Consider the following 14475-nt stretch of genomic DNA (forward strand, 5'->3'; position numbering starts at 1 on the left):
GCACCCTTCTTGTGTCTGGCAGAGGCCCAAGGCGCGGCACGTTCCATTTCTCCAAGCACAGGGGGAGACGGAACGGTCCGCAAGCGCCCCTTGCCTCTGGAAGGCAGGTCCATAGAGCAGCGTTAGTGGGGTCCGGAGCCTGCTCACCCCAAGAAAAGAGGGCGGCCGCAGTGGCCCCTTGTTGGCGATGCCGGGTGGGTGGAAGTTGGTACGTTCCTGGGGGCGGAGGTGGGGGCGGGGGAGTGAGCGGCGCTAGCGCCGCGACTGTCAGTTGCAAGCGGCAGCAGTCTCTCAACCGGCCCGTTTTCGGGGCGCGTGACCGCAGCGTGAGGCCGAACCCAACGGTCTCCCCTACCCCGCCCGGCCCAGCTCGTGCGGGGCCCCGGGCAAAGCCGCGCGGATCTGGAGTGGGGGCGGCGGCAGCGACAGGTGCCGAGCTAGGACGCAGGCAGCGGCTTCGCCCTCTCCGAGCCAGCGACGATGCCCGCGGTGCAGAAAACAGTGGCCGAGATCCGCTCCAGAGCGGAGGGTGAGTGCCGGGCGCTGGGCCGCGATTACGACTCCGTTCGGCTGCCTCATTGTTCCCTCGTATCTGGAGCTGAGCGGCGGCCACTGGAGCTGTGCTGGCGGGGGTGCGAGGGGGACGGAGATCCATCCGCTCCCCCCCGGCTGCGGCTTTTGCTCTGCGCTACAGTCGGGGACCGAACGGGCTGCGGCTGGAGCGGAGCCTTCTGCCCACGTCCAGTGACGCCCATCCCCGGGGTGTCTGGATTGATGCCCCCCGCTCCCCCACCGGCCAACCTGCCGCCCGTGCTCCTCTTTTGTCTCTGTCATCTGCCTGCCCGCCCCTCGGCTGCCCACTCACCTCATCCTCGCGTGTGCCTCCCCCCCTTTTCCACTGCTCTCTCCGCCTGCCTGTGTCCCACCCGCACACCTCGCGTCCCATGGCACAGATCACAGCTGAAGGACTCTCTGCATGTTGGGGCCTTCAAAGTATTGGAAGGCTTCAATATCTGAGACATAGGTGAGAGGATTATTCTAAGAGGGGTGGGTGAGATTCTGTGGCCTGCACTGTGCAGGGGGTCAGACTAGATGATCATAATGGTCCCTTCTGACCTTAAAGTCTATGAGTCTATGAGTCTTCCCCCTCCAGCGCTCACCGAGCCAGGGGAAAGCCCTGGGCCAGCTGTCAGATCCGCCTCCCTTCCATCGCCGAGTCCATTCCCACCTGAATACCACGCGGGTTTTATGATGCTTGTTCTGGGTAGTTGGCAAACAAGTATTCTCATGGATATTTACAACTGGTGTCTCTGTAACTACACTACAGCAGACAGTTCATGCTGCCATCATTGTTTCTGTAGTGGGCTTGATACCTGGTTAGATTGTGGAACTTTAGTGCAGTGTTTTTCTTCTGTGAATTATGAACTTTTTGATCAAGACTTTTCTTGTTCATTTCTGGCTTTTGCATTGAGCATATTGTCTACCCTTATCAGCACCACCCAACAGAAGATGACTGGGATTGGTGTTACCTTGTTGAAGAGTTATGGCTGCTTATCTTGACTTTCTTACTCTTTAAAGGATGTTGCATGCAATCTGTTAGTTCATACATGGGACAAGGAATGCAGTAATTCTTAATGCATTAAAATATATGAGAGGCATTTCTAGCACAACTTGCCCCTAATGCTGAAGACTGTAGATATTGAGCATCTTGCTTAGTTAGGATTCATAATCACTAGGTTTAAAAATATAATGAACTGATTTATAAAAGCAATGTTTCCCAAGAAAGATGTGCAGTTTTATTAGGCTATATGTGAAAATAATATTAATACAATATTTGAAGTTTTACACACAAGTCAAAATAATGACTTCTTCAGTAACTAATTTTGGAGGCAAATTATTATTTATTTATATTCTATTATATAGTGTTAGAGGCTACATTTCTTTTTAAGCAGTGAGACTGAATCATGATTGCTGTGAAAGTTATAACGTTGAGCAATAGTAAAATTTTATTACTGTAAGTTTGCATTTAAATTCTTTGAATATTTTTAATCAAAGTTTTGCACGCTGTGTGTTGGAGTATCTCAAATCCCTATTTTGCCATGCAGAGAAGCAAAGGTGCATCTACACTGCACCCTTAGCTTGAAATAAGCTATGCAATTTGAGCTACGCAAATTGCATAGCTTATTTAAAGTCACTGTTCTGAAAAGTCCCTTCATCCTTCTTGAACAAGGTATACAGGGATGTTGGAATAACGAGCCCATTATATTTTGAAATAATGAGTTGCTTTAAAGATAAAGAATAGCTATTTCAGGATACTTCCGGGATCCCTAAATAGCTTCACAGTGTAGACGTAGCCTAAGAAAGATTGTTAAGGCTCCACCCTTATTTCCCTGCATGTCTGAGTAAGGCCTTCTCAGATTGCTGCTGCAATAGAGGGCTGGGTTGAGGATGGGTTGGATGGTGTAGAAAAGGGATCTTTTGTCCTAATATTTCTCTCTCCCTGCCCTTTCTAGCAAGAAGCGGGGTACAAGTTATGGCTATATCTGGCCAGGCACACAGAGTAGGGAATAAGATGTAAAGTAACTTACTCCCATCCAAAGTAAAGGGGAAACAGAGGAAGAATTGTGATACACTGTGGCATAATTCCTTCTTGGGTTACGCCTGTAGTGGTGCAGGGTATGAGGTGAGTTTAGTGATACAGTTTAGCTCTCTATAACTTTCTAGTACTTATAGTAATTATTTCCACTTTTATTAGATATATTAATTTTCATCAAGTAATTACAAGTAAAATGTACAGAAAAGTATATGTTCTTTAATAACTTTGTACATGCTATACTTCTGATACTCTATACTCTATACTTCTCTTTTTTTTTTAAACCCTTCTTTTTAGAACTGTTCCTGTAGTTTCTTTGCCCACAACTGAAAGAGAAATTGACTATGCTTAGTATCTTTTCATTCTGTTGGTTTAGTGAAACTAATTGTAGAGCCATTTGTACTGATCTTTTAATATTGTTCGAGCTAACTCATTTTCCAAATATGCTTTGCTTGGACAGTATGGGTAAAGTTGAATGAAATTAGAACCTATACCAAACTTAGGTTTCTTAATAGGTTTTGGAAGCAAGCATTTTACACTATGATAGTATCCATCTATATTTGTAAAGAGAGCTTCCCAGCAAATCTAGCATGAAATATTCACCTTGACTCTGGCTACAGTATGCTTGTAATGGCTCTGAAAGCCCCACCTTCAGTCGTAGAAGGATTTCCTCTTCTCAACCACTGTAGAAGGGTTGAAATCCTTCTGAAAAGCCCTTGTGTAAAAAGGCAAAATTAGAGGGATGTATGTGGCTTTGGTAATTCTTGTATTTTAAGTTTCTAAAATTAAAAGTGATCCTAATATAAAACTAGTACATATAACATAGTGATTTAGTATCTAGAAATCACCTTAGTTAAGCCATGTCAGATGTCTTCAGCTATAAATCTATGGACACTGATTTGTCATTTAAGTTCAGTGGAACATGGTAAGTATAAAATCATGGAGTGTCATTTATCTGACGGTTCTTCATTCAGTCCTTGGAAGGAAAGTATTTTTATGCATGAAATTTTCATTGTTTTGTTTTTGTTGTTCCTCGTTCCTGCTTTAGAGGCATGTGATGGAATATTTGAAATTATTAATATTGATAAGGAAAACCACCGAATACTAATTTAACCATAAAAGACCAAAGGTTACAATATGAAGATGCTTTAAATATGTCTGATAGTTTAACAATAAACAGTTACTACATTCAGTATAATAACAACACTTTGTTATAAGCATGTGATCAACATACTTACAAAAAGGTAAACCAAGAAGTCTGTCTACTCCAGCATAGTCAGGCAGATATTAGCAATAGCCTTCTTTAAAAGTTGATTGTTTATACCCTATAACAAACAAGTGATGTCATTGGCAATTATTGAATTCAGTTAAAAATCAATTTGATACAATTCACCCTTATTTCTAGTCTTAATCCATAAAAGATTCTCGGTCTCTTTTTCCCCCAAGGTCTTCCTTTCTTATCTTCTTCTCCACCTCCTTGCTTATCAGTAGAACACTGAGAAGATTTGGGTTTGTTTATTTTAAGGCAGTTTTTCTTTATCTTATTACTGAACCTTTTTTACTTTATTAGTTACTTTTAGAACCATACATCCTTCCCATACTGTAAGTAACATTACTTACTATTCTCATGACCTTCATTTACTTGCAGATTGGAGCCTACCTGTGAACTATAAGGTGACGATATTTTCTTAACCAAGCATAGGTTAACTTTAATATTTTAATTTTATACTTATCCTATAGCAAGAGTAAAAGCATTCATCTTTTTCTAAGGGAGAAACATTTCCACATTTACCTTGGAATTTTTTCCAATGTTGTTTGGATTCCAAAGCAAAGCATTTTAAATTGGTCCCAACCTATTTGGGAACTCATAAGATTAGATAGTGGAATAGAGTTGCTCCACCTACCTTCTCCTTTTTCTCTTTCCTTCTTTCCATCCTCTTATATTTTGTCTGTCTTTATTCTTAAATTCTGAACAGGTTAAACTAAATCCTAAATCCACTCTGTCATTTCTAAAAGTTATTCTAAAATGGAGTGGTGTTCTCTTTCAGTCTGTCAACCAGATTTGCTGTTCAGTTTGTAAATAAGAAAATAAAACATTTGTGTTATTTAACTTCCACTTTTACAAACTAACCTGAAAGTCACATAGGGTTCTTTCTGTTTGATGCTTTGAAAACAAACTGTATTTTGGTTAATAGTTTTGTTGCTGTGATATCTAGCTCACTCTCCTTTAATGCAATGTTTTTGTAGTAGTAACTAGAATAATAAGTAGTAAAAAAAAGTGTTAATCAGAAAAGGAAGTAATTATTATTCTGAATATACAGGGAAAATTAATTTTAAATAAAAAGGTGCTATTTTTGCATGATACATTTTCAGATTAGCACTTGGAATTTACCACGATAATGTTTTCAGTGCATGTCACTGCACTTCTTTGTGGCAAATGCTTTTTCTTTCAGCTGAGGTATGTAAGGATGGGTATGAAAGGAAACCTTTGTTAAAAATGCATCATTCACCATTTGCTATGGCTATATTATTGCTGATATAGAGAATAAAATAGATGCTTCTTGCAGAAATGTATCTGTCCCCTCAGATTGCGCTACTATTGAGCTATGTCTACACTGCAGGCTTCTTGCGCAAGAACTGTTTTGTGCAAGAGTTCTTGTGCAATAGGTCTTCCACAAGATCACAGCCACACTGCCATGTGCTTTTGCGCAAGAGTGTCCATGGCAGTGTGGATGCTCTCTTGTGCAAGAAAGCTCTGATGGCCATTTTAGCCATAGGGTTTTCTTGCACAAGAAAATCATGTTGCCTGTCTTCACTGCCTTGTGGAAGAGCTCTTGTGCAAGAGGGCTTATTCCTCATGGGAAGAGGAAAAACTCTTCTGGAAGAAACCCTGTTTTCCTACGCTGTACTGTAAATTTACTTGCGCAAGAACACATGTGCAGTGTAGACACCCGTCAAGTTTTTGCGCAAGAACACTTGTTCTTGCACAAAAAGCCTGCAGTGTAGACGTAGCCTTGTAGTATCACAGCTTTCACTGTGAGTGTGAAAATTACAATGTTCTCCCTTCCTGTTGACTGTGAAAGCTTAGCATCACTTCTAAATTGAGCTTCACAATATTTTGTTACTTAGGGCATGTGGTAGAGTTCTCCCATTGGCATAATAAAGGCTTATCTGCAAACAGCAGAAGCTATGTTGGTGGGAGAAGCACTGCACACAAGAACACTTATGTCCGTGTAATTTATGTTGCTCAGAGGGGCAGTTTATTCATACAGCTCAGTGAAATAAATTATGTCAACATAGGCTGTAGTATAGATACAATCTTAGATAGATGTAAAAAAAAGAGAGAGATAGCTTTTCATTCATCCAAATTCTCCTTCAGTGATGAATTTCTTTTTTAATAACTTATGCTCAGATAAAATAGGAAGTAGGTTGCCTTAATATAAGATAGACATCTGTTTAACCATTATAACTCAGACTTCAATAAGCAGTTGGCAATATTTCTTTTTACAGGAGAGGATATGAGGTGATGGGGCACCAACTTATGTGGTGTAAGTTGTTGGGTTTTTTAATCTTTAGACTTTACTTGAATTCTCCCTGGAACAATAGAGTCTTCATATTCAACTGTATATTTGTTGGGTGCAAACTGTTTCAGTTTTACATTTTTTTTTCACTTCCATAATTTAATTCTTTCAGGGATTTTTGTAACTTGTTTGTTTTTACTTGGGTGGAAGGGTTTACGAGACAAGGTCACAGGAAGATTAATCTAGCTGGGGGAGGGGCTAGTGAGACGTAGAGGGCAAAGCATTTTATTTACCTCCGTAGTTTATTAAATGTATGAATTATACTTGCTTGATATAAAAATATTAGGCACTTTTAGTAAAGGATTATTTATTTATTTTCTCAGATTCCTAAAACCACTCTTTCTTTGTGTTTGTGAATCTTTGTAGATTAACTTTTCTTGATAACATTTGAGACTAACAGGCTTTTGATTATTTTATAATGAATTGTAAATTTATCTGGGAGTTGATTAGTAGCCTGACTTCCCTTGACATTAAATAGATTTTTGTGATCCTATCATGACAAAGGCACTTATTTAACAAAATAGTGAGAATGTCATATGTATGTCATAGTTTACGTCAATTTAAGATCTGTTCATAATATGTAACTGTGGTTTCATGCCATGTTGTATTGTATGCCAAACTCCTAAGAAAGTTTGTCTTATGAACTGTGCTTTCACAGCTTTTTTCACCTATTGCCTGATGAAAACCTGGTCTCTTTTGAGTTGGACAAGCCTTGATATATCATGAGTCCTTTAGAGACTTTGATCTTGAAAGACAATTTGCAAAGTCAACCTATATATAGCTCATTGAAGGACCTGGGTCTGAGAATGTTAAGAACATCAGATTTGTAATCCTGGAACAAACCCATAGTAATATTTAGGTATCCTGTCCTTGCATTAGATACTGACAGATGCTTTGAAGAAAGATGTAACTTCCCATGGTTCATCTATTCAGTGCAGTTCTGAATCAGGAGGAGAAACTTCTTGGCAGTCCCTTTCTGATTAGCTTATCCTGTATCAAATGCTTTATTGTATTACAATTTGTGCCTTCTTGGTCTGGCACCCTCAGGCCCTGGTTGATCCTGAACCAGGGAATCTGCAAGACCAGAGGAGGTCAGTACCAGCCTCTCTGCTGCTGCTGGTTGCAGGGCTTCACTCTGCTGGTTGCAGCACCACAGCAGAGGAGCTGGCATTGACTAAGCGGGGACTGGAGTAGGGGTGGTCAGGAGAACAGGCAGGGTGGCTGCCATAGAGTCTGTAGGTACAGATGGCGTTGCAGTGGTGGTTGCCTGTCACTGGCCAGGATGATCTCTTGAGATACGATAGTTTTGCTATTTGTGCTTCCATACCTAGAATTTGTGGGATATGCCAAATGAACCATAGCAGCACTTTGCTTGTATGCAGAGGGAGCACATGGCTCTCCCAATGGGTTTCACTTTTGCGATACCAAAAAAAGAAAGGCACTATGTGAAAGAAAACCAGCAGAATCTAGCAGACCTGTGCGTGGCTGTGCATAGAACCCTAATGGGCCACATGTGCCCCTTGGACTGCAAATTGCCCACCACTGATTTTGACCATAGCAGGAATATGACATGCACAAGGGCTAAGTTGCTGGACTGCATATGGGAGATAAATTTATGATAGAAGTTGCTGGTGTCTGTGGCACATAATGGGCAGATGGATTGGGAAATGATCTCTTCTTGGGTATGTCTACACTACAAAGTTAATTTGAACTAATGCACGTTAGTTCGAATTAACTTTAATAGGCGCTACACTAGCGCTCCGCTAGTTCGAACTTAATTTGAACTAGCAGAGCGCTTAGTTCGAACAGGCTAGTTCGAATTAAGGGGTGTGTAGCCCCTTAATTCGAACTAGTGGGAGGCTAGCCCTCCCCAGGTTTCCCTGGTGGCCACTCTGGCCAACACCAGGGAAACTCGTCTGCCCCCCTCCCGGCCCCAGAGCCCTTAAAGGGGCACGGGCTGGCTACGGTGCCCGTGCCAGGTGCAAGCCTGCCAGAACCCAGCCAGCAGAGCCTGCACCTGGCACGGATCGAGCCATCCACCCGATGCCCCCCAGCCCTCCCCCTCTTCCCGGGACCAGGCTGGCGGCTCCCGGGAGCTTGCCCGGGACCGCAAGAGGCGGGCACCCGCCTGGGCTAGTGCAGACATCGTGGACCTCATCCACAACCTCCGCACTAGCCACAGGAAAGTGGCCGTCTAGGGCAGGAGAGCTGCCAGCCTGGCCACCCAGGAGCAGGTGTACAAGAGAATCAAGGGGGTCCACTGAGACCCCCGACCCTGAGCCCTGAGCTTACAATGGACGTACTGGGTTAGACCAAAGGTCCATCTAGCCCAGTAGCCTGTCTGCCGACAGCAGCCAACCCTAGGGACCCTGGAGGGGATGGACCGAAGACAGTGACCAAGCCATTTGTCTCGTGCCATCCCTCTCCAGCCTTCCACAAACCTTGGGCAGGGACACCACTCCTACTCCCTGGCTAATAGCACTCCATGGACCCAACCTCCATGACTTGCTCTCACTTCCCTTTAAACTCTGTTCTAGTTCTAGCCTTCACAGCCTCTTGCAGCAAGGAGTTCCACAGGTTGACTCTGCTTTGTGAAGAACAACTTTCTGTTACTAGTTTGAAGCCTGCTACCCATTCCTTTCCTTTGATGTCCTCTAGTCCTTCTTTATGGGAACTAATGAAGAACTTTTCTGTATGCACCCTCTCCACCCAACTCCTGCTTTTAGAGACCTCTATCCTGTCCCCCTCCTTCTCCTCTTTTCTAAGCTGAAAAGTCCCAGTCTCTTTAGCCTCTCTTCATATGGGACCTGTTCCCAACCCCTGATCATTTTAGTTGCCCTCCCCTCTCCCAGCCTCTCTCTTCTCCTCTCCCACCTCCTTTTCCCAGTCTCCCCCAGTTTTGTTCAATAAAGACAGATTCCATTTTGGAATCTTTATTTTGTACATTAAGAAGAGGGGCTAGGGAAGGGTAAGTGGAAGGAGGTGAGGGAGGAATGGGGCACGAGCCCCCGATGGGGAGGACTGGGCTGGCTCTGCGGGCTTCTGGGGGTGGAAGCTCTCCTGCAGCCCCCCAATTGCCCCCTCTCCTCAGATGGCAGCCTGCGGCAAGTGCAGCCGGGCTGATGGCCGAGTGCTGTGATGTGCCCAATGTGGGTAGTCCGGGCAATCCAAGCCAGGACTGCTTTGCAAGCGGGGCACCCCTGAGAGCTGTCTGTCCGGGGTGGGGGTCGGGACCCTTTAAGCACAGCCCTCGGCGAGACTGCGACAGCATCTCCACGCTCTAAGTCCTCCTCTGATGCCCTGCCGGCACTGCTTCCAGTCATCCTTAAGCCCGGTTCAGGGTCCACTTAATGTGGACATGCTAGTTCGAATTAGCAAAGATTTGTAAATCTGCGCTTCATTTGCATTTTCAATTTCCTTCATTTACATTCCTCTTTTAAAAGAGGAGTGTAGTTTAGACGCACCCTGAGATTGGATGACAAATGTAAAGAGGAATAGTATCAGAGGGGTAGCCGTGTTAGTCCGAATCTGCAAAAGTGGCGAGGAGTCCTGTGGCACCTTATAGACTAACTGAAGTGTTGGAGCATAAGCTTTTGTGGGCAAAGACCCACTTCGTCAGATGCAAAGAGGAATACTTCATCAGATGCAGATTGTAAAGAGGAATACTGGCTCTGGAAGCCAGTGGAAACAACAAATGTGTGCATGGAGGTGACTGAAGGTGGGGGCAGGGGAAGAAAGAAAGAAAGATCAGTGAAAGTGAGGGAAGGAAGAACTGGGACTGACTAGCCATGTAGACTGGATACAAGAAATTGGGAGGGAAGACTGGGATGCGGAAGCTTGGACTGGCTGAGCAAGAAGACTGAGTCTGGGATGATGATTCTGAGGAGTGAAGTCTGGGACTGACTAGTTAATAGGAGTGGGACAAAAAGCCTGAGGTGGGGCAGCGATAGGACTTGAACAGGGGCAAGTTGGAGAGGAAGAACCAGGAATTTCACTTGGGAAGGAGGCTAGAATGGGCAGAGAAATCTATACTTTAGAGCATGCCCTCCTCCAGCTCTGGAAATGGAATCAGAGTTATTCTACACTACCACTTAAATCGATATAACTTGAGTTGCTCAGGTGTGAAAAAGACACCTCCTTGAGGGATGCAGGTTACATGAACCTAAGCTTTGGCCATATAGAGCATCTCAAGCCAACATTGCTTATACCTCTTCCTGAGGTGGAGTAATTATGCTGATGGAAGAGTGCTCTCCTATAAGCAAAACACATCTTCACCAGATGCAGTACAGCTGCGATGATGCAGCTGTGCTGATATAGCATGATAATGTAGACTAGCCCTAAGGTGCCTGAGTCTCACCTTCCCTCTGATGTCAGCAAATAGCTGCGAAACTCTCTGGAGGGCTCATTAACCTACCAGAAAAAGGCATAACAAGATCTACTTTTTGAAAGCTGATGCTAGACAAATTCAGACTAGTAATACAGCACATAATTACTCTCATTGTAAAAATAATGATTGGAACAATTTACCTTTCTAAAGTATATGCTAGAGATCACTCAGAAGTTATGGACTTTATGCAGGAAATCTTTCATTAAATTATATAGCCATTTTTTTGCAAGGTGTCATAGTAGATGATCATGCTGATCCCTTCTGTCTTTAAAATGCATGAATCTGTGAGCTATTACAAATCTCAACACTTGCACTCTTCCTTGGGTAGTAGAAAGAGAGAACTTGACCCTGTTGTGGATTTACTTGATTTGGTTTTGCCGAGCCAGGTAGTAATTCCATCAGTCTCAGAAGACTTTTTAACATTAATGGTCATACAAGTTCATCCCTTCATATATTTGTTACTAAGAGGTGTCAGAAATGTCTACATCTTGCCTTCTGAATTCCACCTCCACTATTACTTACTGTTGTCAAGTTTCACATCAGTCAGCATCAATAATTTTATGGAGTTGATGATAATTATGACAACAATCCTGAGCAAGGAAGTGTACTAATAATATTGCATCAGGATGAATTGCTTATGACAGACTTGCCACTAACATCTTACAACTATTTCAGAATTTTTCTTTAGAATGTCACAAACACAGATATGACACACACTTTTTTTTTACTGTGTTGTATTCCTGTAAGCAATGTTAATTCTACAGAGTCCGATGCGAGTTTTATCTTTTCATACATCTTCACTAGGATTGTAATGCTACATTCTAATTCTGTACTCCTGTGTAGACACTGGGTCTACAAAGATTTCAGACCATGATTTGAAGATAAAGGTATTTGGGACAAATCTAATGGATGGCCTCATTTGACCCAATGGATTTCCATTACCTATGTCTGATAAGAAGCTGGAGATCATAGGTCTGGATTAATGTATTTGAAATGAAAAAAATATTAATGGGTAATAAATGTACCTTTAGTACATTTTTAGTCGAATGTGTGTATGCGCATTTTATAATTTTAGTAAAACATAATGAAGCATACTTTATGCTGTATTATTGCTTCCTGATGCTTTACTTCCTTATTCATGCCTAACAACGCTTCCTCTGTGTCTTATTGCTTAATTATCACCACTCAGTAAACATGGTAATTCCATTATTCTTGCTGTTTATGGATGTAGATTATATAGATTAGTTAGGTTAGTCTTCCATGTTTGCTCAACTGAAGCACCCGATATCCTACTGGATTTTTTTGGGGGGGGGGGGGAGTTAGGGTCATTTCACCATCAATTCTACAAATATATATATATATATATAGAGAGAGAGAGAGAGAGAGAGAGAGAGAGAGAGCAATGGTTAACCAAAATATTTCTTCTCTGGCATACTGCTCATAATAATTATAATATTATGGCTGTTTATACATTCTATAACTTTGTAAAGCTCAAAACTTTTCAGAAAGCAACATGGTTTTTGCACCAAAAAAATTACAGTTTGTAAATCAGGCAAAGATAGCCTATGAACATAGGCAGAGGAAGGGGAACTAGTAGTTATAATACTCCCTTTTGTACTTTAAAGTTCAATTTTACATTCAATGACAATGTAATGGTTAATGTTACGTGAAAGAAGAGTTTTGAAATTAATATGTGGGATGACTTATGTATTGTGCACAAAAACAATGTTTAACCATAATTCTGAACATTCTCTGTTTACAGTACTTGATTTGGAGATAATTACACCTTTGTAATATATTTTAGCCTAAATTCTGTTAGGTACTTTTAGCCTTAACTCAAATTTAACATAGAATTTGTATGGGATTTTTATAAGGTATGAATTTTTAATGAGTGAATGCTAAACAAGAAACCCAAGGAGAACTAAGGAATATACTTTTGTCTTTATAAAGTCACTTTGTATTACTAAATACGTTGTTTTCATTTAATCTTAAGAAGATACTTGAATGATAGAATATAATGGAAATTATTTTATATTTTAAAGGCTATGAGAAGACAGAAGATATTTCAGAGAAAACTTCACTCGCTGATCAAGACGAAGTGAGAACAGTATTTATCAACCAGCCTCAGTTGACCAAATTCTGCAATAATCATGTCAGGTATTAAGTTTTTATAAAGTATTAATTTTTGAATATTTATTAGCACTATATATGTAGTACCATAATTTTGATTTCCTTTACAGAGACTAAATAAAGACAGTATTCTTGGTCCATTTAACAACTTTAAATAGAAAATAGAGTAAACATATACAGGAAATGGTAAAGAAGAGGAAGATTAAAAAAATAAACATCTTTGCAAATACAAAATTGGTATTCACATATGCATCTTTTTCTGCATAATTTATCCACGGATATCCACAACCACATCCGCAGATGCGAATATCCACAGATATAAAGTGGATATCCACAGATTTGCAGGGCTCTACAAATTAGTCTGATTGTGAGAGAATTTTTAGGTCATGCCTGCAGAGAATGACTGTAGTACCATTGATGTACTTGTGCTAGCTTAGGTATAGCTGGCTCAAGTAACAATAGCAGTGAAACCCAGGCAGTATGGGCTGTGCAAACCCTCTCCAGATCTTGGATTCTTACAACAGTAGCTAGCCTGTGCTTCCATGACTTCTCTGCTATTGTTACTTGAGCAAGCTAGACAGCAGCTAGCTCCAGTATGTCTACACATGCAACAGTCACACTTCTGATTGCAGTTTAGACTAGTGATATGAAATTTTAACTGGTTAACCAGTGGGGCTGGAGCAGCTCCCTACCTACTCCAGGTAGGGGGCTTCTCCAACCCTGTGTGAGGCCTGCTCCAGCACAGTCCCGGCCTGCAGCGGGCAGGAGCACCCCTCAGGCAGGAGCTGCTCTGAAAGAGTGAATATACTTGAAAAGAGATTTGTTTCAACCTGTGTAGAATAGTATGAAGGATAGAATAGGGAGATACAAAAAGAGTATTGAGATAAAAGTGGGTATAGCACAATATTTTGAAACTCATTAGAAAACTACTTTTGGTTATTGGAAAAAAAGGCTTTAGATTCTAACTTTCACTTTAAATTTACAGTGCAGTGAAAAATCTTTGAAAGAGAAGTATTCTGAATACTATTGTGAATTGCTAAATACTTACAAAGAATGCTGTGGGCACATAAAAGTCCCAAATTTTGTATTTGTTTTCAGACTACAGACTAGAAATCTGCATTGTAACAAAATAACTGTTGGATATTTGAATGCAAGTGACCATGCTGGCCATCCTATTTTACAGAGATGGGCAAATACCGGCCTGCAGGCTGGATCTGGTTCACCAGAGTTAGCTCCTTATGGACCAGTGCTGTTGTAGTTGCCTGTGCTTCAACAGGCCTGGGCAATTTCAGCTCCATTTGGTAGCTGATTGCCATTTCTGGCCAATGGGAGCTGCAGGAAGCACTGTCCCAGTCCACGTTGGCCAGGAACTGTAATTTTGCAGCCAACTGGAGCTGCAGTTCCCTGTATCTGTGGAGGCACAGGTATATATAGTGGTGACAGGCCACTAGAGACTAACCCTGGCGAACCACCACTGTTTTATTACCCATCCCTGTTCTTTTACTATACAATCTCTAGCTTTAGTATTGTCACAAGGAATAGTATTTTAAACTGAAGTAGAATTTACCTACGCCAGTATATGTAGCCAGTAACATGTTTTCTTTGTCCCATGCCTTATCATTGTATAGATGGATGGGATAATGAAAATAATGTTGGGTATGTGCTCATAGTTACAGGATGCGCTGGCCCTTTAAGGTAATCTACAAACCCAGGGTGATGCTGTTCTTTGTTTGGCCCATAACAAGTGAATTTGGGGAAATGTAGTTCTCGGGAATGAGAAAAAT

At 41.8% G+C, this 14475-nt stretch overlaps 1 protein-coding gene across 4 annotated transcripts in view; it reads left to right on the forward strand.

Moving 5' to 3' along the window:
* Positions 1-248: 248 nt before the first annotated feature.
* ATP8A1 (ATPase phospholipid transporting 8A1) overlaps positions 249-14475 on the forward strand; it is a 225167-nt gene continuing 210940 nt past the window's right edge. For 2 of the 4 annotated variants that reach the window (XM_006111916.4, XM_075930509.1), the window contains exons 1-2: positions 249-529; positions 12604-12718. In XM_006111916.4, the coding sequence (XP_006111978.1) occupies positions 481-529; positions 12604-12718 (164 nt within the window). In that variant the 5' untranslated portion in view covers positions 249-480. The remainder of the gene's footprint in view (positions 530-12603; positions 12719-14475) is intronic. The other 2 variants (XM_006111917.4, XM_006111918.4) reach the window with 1 other exon arrangement.

This window comes from Pelodiscus sinensis, chromosome 5 (assembly GCF_049634645.1).
Source record: "Pelodiscus sinensis isolate JC-2024 chromosome 5, ASM4963464v1, whole genome shotgun sequence".
Classification (NCBI taxonomy): Eukaryota; Metazoa; Chordata; order Testudines; family Trionychidae; genus Pelodiscus; species Pelodiscus sinensis.